Genomic DNA, 12,109 nt, shown 5'->3' with positions numbered 1-12,109 from the left:
TCATGGCCTGGGGCAGTATAGTTGTTAGGACTGCTGCTTTATAATACCAACATGTTTCAAATAGACCACCACAATCCCTGTGCCCAAGAACACTAAGGTAACCTGCCTAAATGACTACCGACCTGTAGCACTCTGTAGCCATGAAGTGCTTTGAAAGGCTGGTCATGGCTCATATCAACACCATTATCCCAGAGACCCTAGACCCACTCCAATATCATCCACAGATGATGCAATCGCTATTGCACTCCACACTGCCCTTTCCCACCTGGACAGTAGGAACACCTATGTGAGAATGCTGTTCATTGACTACAGCTCAGCGTTCAACACCACAGTGTCCACAAACCTCATCACTAAGCTAAGGACCCTGGGACTAAACACCTCCCTCTGCAACTGGAACGTGGACTTCCTGATGTGCCGCCCCCAGGTGGTAATGGTAAGTAACACATCCACCACACTGATCCTCAACACAGGGGACCCACGGAGGGGTGCGTGCACGGTCCCCTCCTGTACTCCCTGTTCACTCATGACTGCACGGCCAGGCAAGACTCCAACACCATCATTAAGTTTGCCGATGACACAGTGGTAGGCCTTATCACCAACAACGATAGGGAGGTGGTCAGAGACCTGACCGTGTGGTGCAAGGACAACAACCTCTCCCTCAACGTGATCAAGACAAAGGAGATGATTGTGGACTACAGGAAAAGGAGGACCGAGCACGCCCCCATTCTCATCGACGGGGCTGCAGTGGAATAGGTTGAGAACTTGAAGTTCCTTGGTGTCCACATCACCAACAAACTATCATGGTCCAATCACACCAAGACAGTTGTGAAGAGGACACGACAAAGCCTGTTCCTCCTCCCTCAGGAGACGGAAAAGATTTGGCATGGGTCTTCAGATCCTCAAAGGTTCTACAGCTGCACCATCGAGAAGCGCTCCGGCAAGCAATACCGGAGCACCAAGTCTAGGTCCAAAAGGCTTCTTAACAGCTTCTAGCCCCAAGCCATAAGACTCCTGAACAGCTAATCAAAGGGCTACGCAGACACCTCTTTTACACAGCTGCTACCCTCCATTTTTTATCTACACATTGTCACTTTAACTCTACCTACATGTACATATTACCTCGACTAACCGGTGCCCCCTCACTTTGACTCTGTGCTGGTACCCCATGTATATAGCCTCACTATTGTTATTTGACTGCTGCTGTTTAATTATTTTTTTTACAACGTATCCTATTTTTTACTCGACACGTTTTTCTTAAAACTTCTTAAAGCATTGTTGGTTAAGGGATTGTAAGTAAGCATTTCACTGTAAGGTCTACACCTGTTGTATTCGCTGCATGTGACAAATAAAATTACATTTTATAGATTTGATAAGAAAAGCAATATCTCAAAATAAAATAAAGATATTTATCATACAAAAGAGCCCGAACTCCAAGTGATGTTTCAAATGTTTACTCGGTGAAGATGTAAGTCGAATACATACGGTACATTCAGTACAGCGCAGTGTTCATTTATACCCTTAGCTCTCACCCCCTCCCTTCCACAAAGATGTACTTCAGTACTTTTCCATCAGCCAGGATTTATTTGTGCTCCTCCGTGTATTTCAGTCAGGAGAGGCAATGAGTAACTGAGAGTAGATATTCCTACAGTCTACTGCAGTCCATGAAATAATTGAACTTCACATGCACAAAGAGCTTCAACCCAACACTACTTTCACTCTCTAATGATATATAAAAACAATCTGTTCATACTAAGAGGACATAATGGTATGAAATAGTGAAGACATGAAACAGTCATTTTAAATCTATTAACAAACAAAAGAATAGCAGTGGGCTACACCAACGTTAGTTTCATACAAAGTGTGGGGTAAATTGCCACAGTAGATTTGCCGTGGTAAATTAGGAAATACTTGATTTATTTTGTACGGAATTCTTGTCAAATAGATAAATCACCCTTAGTATTTACAAAAAGGACTAAGTTGTTCCGATGATAATACCAACCAGAGGGCGAACGTGTCTTGAAAGACTTTGGTTGCAACCAGGACGAAGGCAACACCGATATCATCTTTCAGGCGCGGTAATCAGGTGACCAATAACAGTTGCAATTGAGATCAGCTGTGCGGGTGAATTTAGCACGTATTGATCGTTTAAAAAGACATCAGCTGGTGATAATCTAGTGCCATCGATGGTTGCAATAGGTTCCTTGTTATTTGATTATATTCCAATACGTTCTCTAAGCTACCCAATCACATACTGTTTGTGTTCCCCTGTCTGAGTTGATGAGCTGATTTGGGCCACATCAGTTGATTGATAGATGAAGGCCCGCCGTAGAACGATAAACTTTCTTCCAGTGCTCGCCCACGTTTTATGCATTTCCATTACCAAACTGTTATGCGCCGGCTACAGTAGCAAAGGCCTGCTGTGCTTCCAGTTTGATGCCGGCATTTGAAGTCATCCTTGTTGTGGATTGAAAGCCTGTATTGTATGGCTTTAAAATGTCATTTCTTAAAGCTGTCAGGATGTGTATGCGTTTGAGCCTATCCAAAGACTATTTTGTTGAGCTGAGACACGTTTCTTTGATCTGTAAATTATCAGACTATTCGTTTTACTTCTTGAAAACATTGAAATGGATGCAATTAGCTTGTGGGCCTAATGTAGGTTGTAGGCTATCTAAATGAATTGAAGTCTTTTTTGTTGTTGTTGCTTACCTTGAAGAGCTAGAACAGTGTTGTAAAGATGGAGAAGATAGGGGGAGGGGGAGTCAAAGGGCAGTGGGCCGGATTCGAACCATATGTGTGCCAGGGTCAGTGGTTGTAACCCCTGGTCCACACAGGCACTGAGGCCACCAATCATCTATTCTTGCTATTGCTTCCCTTGGACATATAATAAAACCATTTCTATATATGTATTTCAACGGATATGCCCTAACGAAAAATAAGTCTATCCCCTACAAATATGCCCGTTAACTATAATCCACATAAGAATTCACACAAGACGCTACTTGAACAGGCGCCCAGTGGACCTGCAGTCTAAGGTACAATGTAGGTACGGTGCTGCATTGTACACAAACACCGCTTCAGCTGCCCCCTGGTGGTGATTCTTAATATTTCTTCAGATATTCAAATCCTCTTGCCGCAGGTTTATTTTCCTCCTGCGACAAAATGGGTCAAATTAAGATGCGATATCTGTACTTTCACATGGTCAGACACATGCAAACATATACATACAAAATGTGTTGATATACACTACCTGTCAAAAGTTTTAGAACACCTACTCATTCAAGGGTTTTTCTTTATTTAACTATTTTCTACATTGTAGAATAATAGTGAAGACATCAAAGCTATGAAATAACACATATGGAATCATGTAGTAACCAAAAAAGTGTTAAACAAATCCAAATATATTTTATACTTGAGATTCTTCAAATAGCCACCCTTTGCCTTGATGACAGCTTTGCCCACTCCTGGCATTCTCTCAACCAGCTTCATGAGGTAGTCACCTGGAATGCATTTGTGCCTACTTAAAAGTTAATTTGTGGAATTTCTTTCCTTCCTGGGTTTGAGCCAATCAGTTGTGTTGTGACAAGGTAGGGGGGTATACAGAAGATAGCCCTATTTGGTAAAAGGCCAAGTTCATTAGTTACCAGCCTTAGAAATTGCAGCCCAAATAAATGCTTCACAGAGACACATCTCAACATCAACTGTTCAGAGAAGATTGTGTGAATCAGGCCTTCGTGGTCGAATTTATGCAAAGAAACCACTACTAAAGGACACCAATAAGAAGAAGTGACTTGCTTGGGCCAAGAAACACAAGTAAAGGACATTAGACCGGTGGAAATGTGTCCTTTAGTCTGGAGTCCAAATTTGAGGTTTTTTGTTCCAACCGCCGTGTCTTTGTGAGGCGCGGTGTGGGTGAACGGATGATCTCCACATGTGTATTTCCCACCGTAAAGCATGGAGGAGGAGGTATTATGATATGGGGGTGCTTTGCTGGTGACACTGTCTGTGATTTACTTAGAATTCAAGGTACACTTAACCAACAAGGCTACCACAGCATTCTGCAGCGATACGCCATCCCATCTGGTTTGGGCTTAGTGGGACTATCATTTTTTTTTCAACAGGACAATGACCCAACACACCTCCAGGCTGTGTAAGGGCTATTTTACCAAGAAGGAGAGTGATGGAGTGCTGCATCAGATGACCTGGCCTCCACAATCCCCCAACCTCAACCAATCTCAGCATATGTGGAAACTGTTGCAAAAGCATTTCAGGTGAAGCTGGTTGAGAGAATGCCAAGAGTGTGCAGAGCTGCCATCAAGGAAAAGGGTGGCTATTTGAAGAATCTCAAATATAACATATATTTTGATTTGTTTGACACTTTTTTCGGTTACAACAGGATTCCATATGTGTCATTTCATAGTTTTGATGCCTTCACTATTATTCTACAATGTAGAAAATAGTACAAATAAAGAAAAACCCTTGAATGAGTAGGTGTTCTAAAACATTTGACCTGTAGTGTAGGTAGTGGAAAACATTTGTATGTCAAGCAGATTTTGACACAGTTGACCTTCCCTCTACACGTGCGTGTTAGATGTATGGCCTCTAACCTCTGCCCTTTGACCCTCACAGCAGGGTGGGGTGTTGTCCCTAATAGAATGTACCCTTGTAGAGGAGCTAGATGCCAACGATGAGGACTGTAAGTATCTTTCATAAAGTAATAAATCAATGAATAAGTCAATTCAATCAATCAATCAATACATCAACAAACTTTTTGACCTTGATCCTTCCCACCTCCCTCCTGTAGACAATGCAGGAGGTCAGGGCTTCAACCACCTGGAGTTTAAAATCGTGGTGGAACCCCCTGATGGCCCCGCCTTCTCTGTCGTCCTATTGGCTCCCTCCCGCCAGGAGAAAGCTGCCTGGACAAGTGACATCAGTCAGGTAAACATACCTGGGGATGAGATGCCCAGTCCCAAATCAACTCCTACACCTACTGCTTCTGCAAGTCTCTGCACTGATTTTGAAAGAGGTTCAGCACCATGGACAGTAACATGACTGTCTCTCCCCTCTTGTCTCTCTCTGTCTTTCTTTCATTCTGTACCTTTTTCTTTCTCTCTGTCTATAGTGTATAGATAATATCCGCTGTAATGGCCTGATGACCAGCGTATTTGAGGAGAACTCTAAAGTAACTGTGCCGCACATGATCAAGTAAGAGCCCAAATAAAAACTGTATATTCTTTTCCACGTCAGTGAGGGTTGATAATCCCCAGGTTATCCAATCCCCTTTGCCCATCTGGAAGATCACCCAATAGCTGATGATCTTATTGATACTTGTCCCACCAGGTCGGACGCACGGCTGCACAAAGATGATGTGGACATCTGCTTCAGCAAGACGCTCAACTCCTGCAAGGTCCCCCAGATCCGCTACGCCAGCGTGGAGCGGCTGCTGGAGAGACTGACTGACCTGCGCTTCCTCTCTATCGACTTCCTCAACACCTTCCTCCACACGTACAGGATCTTTACTACCGCTGCTGTGGTCATGGACAAACTGGCCGACATATACAAGAAACCTTTTACCTCTATACCGGTCAGGTAGAAAGATATACAGTATGAACCCACACACACATTGTGTCTTCTCATGCCACATCACTCCTTCATCTATTCTGTCTCTTCCTCCCTCTATCCTCGTATAATAGACATGCATGCTGACCATCACTCTCTCTGTCTCTTTCCTTCTCTTTCCTCCCCCTCCACTCCACTCCACTCCCCTCCTCCACTCCTGGTTTTGTCACTCATCCTCACCCCCTCCTTCCAAATCTTTCCCTTCGACACCTCCTCTCCCATGCCATCCTGCCCTTTCCTCTTCTCCTTCTCTCCTCCACTCCTCCTCTCCTCTCAGGGTTCAGTATCACTCCTCCGATCGTCTGTCCATCACGTCTCTCTGTCCTGACTACAGTCTGAAGATCACACGGCTTGCTCTGGACCAAAAAGAGTGACACTCTTTTTTTTTTCTTTTTTTTCTCGTACATTCTGCTCTTTTCACTGCCTCTCCATTGACTCTTTCATTGGTTCATTTCACTCATACAGCCTTTCAAACAAAAATACCTTTTCTTCTTGGTTTTAGTTCAGAGGGCTAACATAGATGTTACATAGGTTTCTCATGTGATGTAGGAATAATCAAGTGCTTCCTTTTTGTCTTTACCCTCCTCTTCTTCTCCCATCTCTCTGTCCCTCCTCAGGTCTCTGGAGTTGTTCTTTGCCACCAACCAGGGGACATGGGGAGGCGAGCACCTCAACAACAAATCTCCCCGTCTCTGTCGCAAGTTCTCCTCTCCTCCTCCTCTCACCATCCCCTCCCGCACCTCCTCCCCGGTTCACTCCCGCAAACTCTCCCTCTCCTCCCCGGTCTCCTCCAAGGCAGGGGTCCTAGACCTCTCCACCCCTTCCTCCTCTGCTGCTAACTCCCCCACTTCCTCTCACCCTCCCTCCATCTCCTCCCCCTCCCAACGCCACCAGGCCCCCTTCAGGGTTTTCCTCCCCTCCTCCCAACGCCACCCGGGCTCCATCTGGGTTCTCGTCCCCCCCTCCCACCTGTACGCGGGCTCCCAGCCTGCCAACAGTCCTGGGGGTCTCCACCTCCCCTCCCACCACCACAAAAGCCCTTCTAGAACTGAGCCGCCCCACCTGTTCACAGGAACCTGTCCCCCCAACGCCAGAAGAGGGAGGAGACATGCCGCGCATCGACGCATTCTGTGGAAAACTCAGACGCAGCATCCGCAGGGGTAGGCTGGCACACACATACACGCACAAACACAGACACACACACACACAAACACACACTCACAAACACAAACACACACTCACAAACACAGACACACACTCACTGAGTGCCTGTATATTTTAATTAACAGCTGTTCTGGAGACGGTTTCTCTGGAAAAGTTCCTCCCAGAGTCTAACCCTCAAGTCAGCGAGGACCGAGTCCCCCTGACAGAGTCCCCCTGTCGTTCCCCCTCTACACCCAGACACATGCGATACAGACAGTCTGGAAGTTCCACGGGGGAAAACAATCGTGGTACTATGTCACCAGCCTCAGCCTTCGCAATTGCCACGGCAGCCGCCGGACACGGCAGTTCCCAGGGTAACAGACAACATGAACAATAACAACCGTCTTACCAGCAGCATTTACCATTTCACCACAAGTTCTCTCTCTCTCTCTCTCTCTCTCTCTCTCTCTCTCTCTCTCTCTCTCTCTCTCTCTCTCTCTCTCTCTCTCTCTCTCTCTCTCTCTCTCAGGTTTCAATAATAGCGAGAGGACCTGTGACAAGGAGTTTATCATCCGTAGAGCTGCTACCAACAGAGTCCTCAACGTACTGCGTCACTGGGTCTCCAAGCACTCACAGGTCTGAACCACATACACACCCAAACACTGCCTGCCTACCCCTGTTGTCCTCTGTCCAACTCTCGTGACGTCCAGAGAAATGTCACCCTGCTCCACTGGGGCCCCCTGGTGTCCTGCCCTCTGTAGCAGACAGGACTGTTGCTCTTGAACAAACCCCAGCTCTGACACTACTGTCACCACCATCTGCTCTGTGGGGCCTGGTGTGTAGGTGACCATACATGCTGAAACAGGCTGATGTTGACGCGGAGAGAAGAGGTCAATTTATGCTCTATAATAATTCTGATGTGGAAGGGAGTGAACAATGTATCTGTGAGTTTACAGCATCCTCTGAAGAAATGACTGGGGGAAATTATCGCTAAGCTGCGTGTGTGTTTGTGTGTGTGTCAGGACTTTGAGATGAACAGTGAGCTGAAGGTGGGTGTAATGACCCTTCTGGAGGAGGTGCTACGAGACGCAGACCTGCTGCCTCAAGAGAGGAAAGCCACCGGAAACATTCTAAGGTACACACACGCAAGCTAAAGTACAAGCCCACACACACTCGCAGACACACACACACACTCACAGACACACACACAAACACACACACACACACGCTTAAGTACAAGCTCACACACACTCACACACACACACAGTGAGAGTTAGTGAGTGTGTGTGGTGTGTGTACCTTAGTATACCGTGTGAGAGTGTGTGTGAGAGTGGGTGTGTGTTTGTGTCATTACATTTGTTATTCATGAGACTCTGCTTGTCTCTCAGTGCTCTTTCTCAAGATGAACAAGATGATGCTCAACTCAAGATAGAAGACATCCTACAGACGGTATGTATAGTTCAATCACACACACAACTACTGCCTAGAATAGATGCTAAGCCATTTCATTTGCAGGATATCAAATCTAGTCAAATCAAATTGTATTTGTCACATGCTCCGAATACAACAGGTGTAGGACTTACAGTGAAATGCTTACTTACGAGCCCCTAACCAACTATGCAGTTTTTAAAAAATACGGAAAAGAACAAGAAATATAAGTAACAAGTGATTAAAGAGCAGCAGTAAAATAACAATAGCAAGACTATATACAGGGGGGTACCGATACAGAGTCAATGTGCAGGATTAGTTGAGGTAATATGTACATGTAGGTAGAGTTATTAAAGTGACTATGCGTAGATGATAACAACAGAGAGTAGCAGCACTGTAAAAAAAGGGAGGGGAAATGCAAATAGTCTGGGTAGCTATTTGATTAGGTTTCAGGAGTCTTATGGCTTGGGGGTAGAAGCTGTTTAGAAGCCTCTTGGACCTAGACTTGGCGCTCCGGTACCACTTGCCATGCGGTAGCAGAGAGAACAGTCTATGACTAGGGTGGCTGGAGTCTTTGACAATTTTTAGGGCCTGCCTCTGACACCGCCTGGTATAGAGGTCCTGGATGGCAGGAAGCTTGGCCCCAATGATGTACTGGGCTGTTCGCACTACCCTCTCTAGTGCCTTGTGGTCGGAGGCTGAGCAGTTTCCATACCAGGCAGTGATGCAACCAGGATGCTCTCGATGGTGCAGCTGTAGAACCTTTTGAGGATCTGAGGACCCATGCTAAATATTTTCAGTCTCCTGAGGGGGAATAGGTTTTGTCGTGCCCTCTTCACAACTGTCTTGGTGTGGTTGGACCGTGTCAATAATCCTTAGCTTATTGATGAACTTTGAGCGCACTATGGTGTTGAACGCTGAGCTGTAGTCAATGAATAGCATTCTCACATAGGTGTTCCTTTTGTCCAGGTGGGAAAGGCCCGTGTAGAGTGCAATAGAGATTATATCATCTGTGGATCTTTTGGGGCAGTATGCAAATCTTTTGGGCCAGTATGCAAATTGGAGTGGGTCTAGGGTTTCTGGGATAATGGCGTTGATGTGAGCCATGACCAACTTTTTGAAGCACTTCATGGCTACAGAAGTGAGTGCTATAGGTCGGTTGTTGTTTATGCAGGTTACCTTAGTGTTCTTGGGCACAGGCACTATGGTGGTCTGCTTAAAACATGTTGGTATTACAGACTCAGACAGGGAGAGGTTGAAAATGTCGGTGAAGACACTTGCTAGTTGGTCAGCGCATGCTCGCAGTGCACTTCCGGGTAATCCGTCTGGCCCTGCGGCCTTGTTAACGTTAACATGTTTTAAGGTCGTACTCACATCGGCTGAGGAGAGCGTGATCACACAGTCTTCCAGAACAGCTGTTGCTCTCATGCATGTTTCAGTGTTACTTGACTCGAGGCGAGCATAGAAGTAGTTTAGCTCGTCTGGTAGGTTCGGGTCACTGGGCAGCTCTTGGCTGTGCTTCCCTTTGTAGTCTGTAATGGTTTGCAGGCCCTGCCACATCCGACGAGCATCAGAGCTGGTGTTGTACGATTCAATGTTAGTCCTGTATTGACTCTTTGCCTGTTTGAAGGTTTGTCGGAGGGCATAGCAGGATTTCTTATAAGCTTCCACTCCTTGAAAGCGGCAGTTCTAGCCTTTAGCTCAGTGCGGATGTTGCCTGTAAATCCATGGCTTCTGGTTGGGTCATATACGTATGGTCACTGTGGGGACGACGCCATCGATGCACTTATTGATGAAGCCAATGACTGATGTGGTGTACTCTTCAATGCCATCGGAGGAATCCCGGAACATAGTCCAGTCTGTGCTAGCGAAACAGTCCTGTTGCTTAGCATCTGCTTCATCTGACCACTTTTTTATTGATCTAGTCACCGGCGCTTCCTGCTTTAATTTTTGTTTGTAAGTAGGAATCAGGAGGATAGAATTATGGTCAGATTTGCCAAAAGGAGGGCGAGGGAGATCTTTGTATGCGTCTCTGTGTGTGGAGTAAAGGTGGTCCAGAGTTTTTTTTCCTTTGGTTGCACATTTAACATGCTGATAGAAATTTGGTAAAACATATTTAAGTTTCTCTGCATTAAAGTCCTTGGCTACTAAGAGCGCTGCCTCTGGCTTAGCGTTTTCTTGTTTGCTTATGCCGGAATACAGCTCATTCAATGCTGTCTTAGTGCCAGCCTCTGACTGTGGTGGTATGTAAAACAGCTAAGAAAAATACAGATGAAAACTCTCTAGGTAGGTAGTGTGGTCTACAGTTTATCATGAGATACGATACCTCAGGAGAGCAATAGCGCTAGACTTCCTTAGATATCGTGCACCACCTGTTATTTACAAAAATACATAGTCCACAGCCCCTTGTCTTACCAGACGCTGCTGTTCTCTCCTGACGGTACATCGTGTAACCAGCCAGCTGTATGTTGATATTGTCGTCGTTCAGCCACGACTCTGTGAAGCATAAGATATTACAGTTTTTAATGTCCCGTTGGTAGTTTAATCATCTGCATAGATCATCTATTTTATTGTCCAAAGATTGCACGTTTGCTAGCAGAATGGAAAGAAGTGGGGGTTTGTTCGATCGCCTACGAATTCTCAGAAGGCAGCCCACCCTCCAGCCCCATTTTCTCCACCTCCTCTTCACGCAAATCATGGGGATCTGGGCCTGTTCCCGAGAAAGCAGTATATCTTTCGCAACGGCCTCGTCAGACTCGTTAAAGTAAAAAATGCCTTCTTCTCCGGCGCCATCTTATAACAATATGGTGGTAGAAAGTGTGTTTAGTTATTATTTAGTCAGTAAATGGATGTTGATGTAATTTGGAATGCTGACTTTGGAACAGAGAAGTCCACTGCTCCACTTCATCCTGGTAAGACGTTGTCCAGATACGTAGTCTCGATTTAGACTATTTGAAGTCTTCGCTATAAATAATTAGAACCTACAGTATTAGTTATATTAGTGTGTCTTGTGGTGGAGCATCCCCCTGAAGACCCAACCAATACTTGATGTAAAATACTTTAGAATGCATTTAGAAGTATTTGAGGTGCGCTTGATTTCGATCGGAGATTTCACTTGGGAAAACGCCATTGCTTCTATTTTACAGGGGAAATAAATCAAGCTTAGCTCAAGTATTGTAAAGTATTTGACATGCACTCTGTATGTGACCCTGGTTTTAGTCCCCTGTAGAGCCATATTAGTCCACTGTGTCCTTTTATTTAGCGGCTACCTGCCAGGTAGCCTAGCGGTTAGAGTGTTGGGCCGGTAACCGAGAGGTTGCTAGTTTGACCAACTGAGCCGACAAGGTGAAAAGTCTGTCGAGGAACTTGACCCTAATTCCTCCAGGGTCGCCTTGAGTAATGGCTGAACCCTGGCCATGACCTCACTTTCAGGGGGGATATGCAAAAAATACACTTATATAAGCTCCCCTTATTTGTGTATATTAGGTGTCAACCCGTTTGTAGTGCAGACATGGAACACTGTTTAATATTGGTTTACCAGGCGGAGTGTCCCAAAGCAGAGTGTTTTGAGTCTCTGTCTGCGATGGAGCTGGCTGAACAGATCACCCTGCTAGACCACATTGTGTTCAGGAGCATCCCTTACGAGTGAGTGTATATTCTACATCAGAGAATAGTGTGAGTGTATATTCTACATCAGAGAATAGTGTTGTGTTGTTGTTGCATAGTTTTGGTGTGTTCCGTGTCCACCAGAGAGTTTCTGGGCCAGGGCTGGATGAAGCTGGACAAGTCAGAGAGAACTCCATACATCATGAAGACCAGTCAGCACTTTAACGATGTAAGATTTAAAACAGATCTATACTCAATAGCTTTATACCAGCCAGCGCTTCAGATCTATACTCGTATCTCAACATATTTCCCT

At 45.5% G+C, this 12,109-nt stretch overlaps 1 protein-coding gene across 1 annotated transcript in view; it reads left to right on the top strand.

Annotated features, from left to right (window-relative positions):
* Positions 1-12,109, top strand: part of LOC112219751 (ras-specific guanine nucleotide-releasing factor 2-like) — a 42,070-nt gene that overhangs the window by 27,208 nt on the left and 2,753 nt on the right. The window contains exons 10-21 of the mRNA XM_042302162.1: positions 4,627-4,693; positions 4,802-4,938; positions 5,123-5,205; positions 5,341-5,589; positions 6,237-6,547; positions 6,657-6,779; positions 6,909-7,136; positions 7,292-7,398; positions 7,785-7,897; positions 8,151-8,211; positions 11,732-11,835; positions 11,941-12,025. Coding sequence (XP_042158096.1) covers positions 4,627-4,693; positions 4,802-4,938; positions 5,123-5,205; positions 5,341-5,589; positions 6,237-6,547; positions 6,657-6,779; positions 6,909-7,136; positions 7,292-7,398; positions 7,785-7,897; positions 8,151-8,211; positions 11,732-11,835; positions 11,941-12,025 — 1,668 coding nt within the window. The remainder of the gene's footprint in view (positions 1-4,626; positions 4,694-4,801; positions 4,939-5,122; positions 5,206-5,340; positions 5,590-6,236; positions 6,548-6,656; positions 6,780-6,908; positions 7,137-7,291; positions 7,399-7,784; positions 7,898-8,150; positions 8,212-11,731; positions 11,836-11,940; positions 12,026-12,109) is intronic.

This window comes from Oncorhynchus tshawytscha, linkage group LG20 (assembly GCF_018296145.1).
Source record: "Oncorhynchus tshawytscha isolate Ot180627B linkage group LG20, Otsh_v2.0, whole genome shotgun sequence".
Classification (NCBI taxonomy): Eukaryota; Metazoa; Chordata; class Actinopteri; order Salmoniformes; family Salmonidae; genus Oncorhynchus; species Oncorhynchus tshawytscha.
The sequence above is the reverse complement of the archived record's forward strand: the minus strand, read 5'-3'. Positions and strand labels throughout refer to the sequence as shown.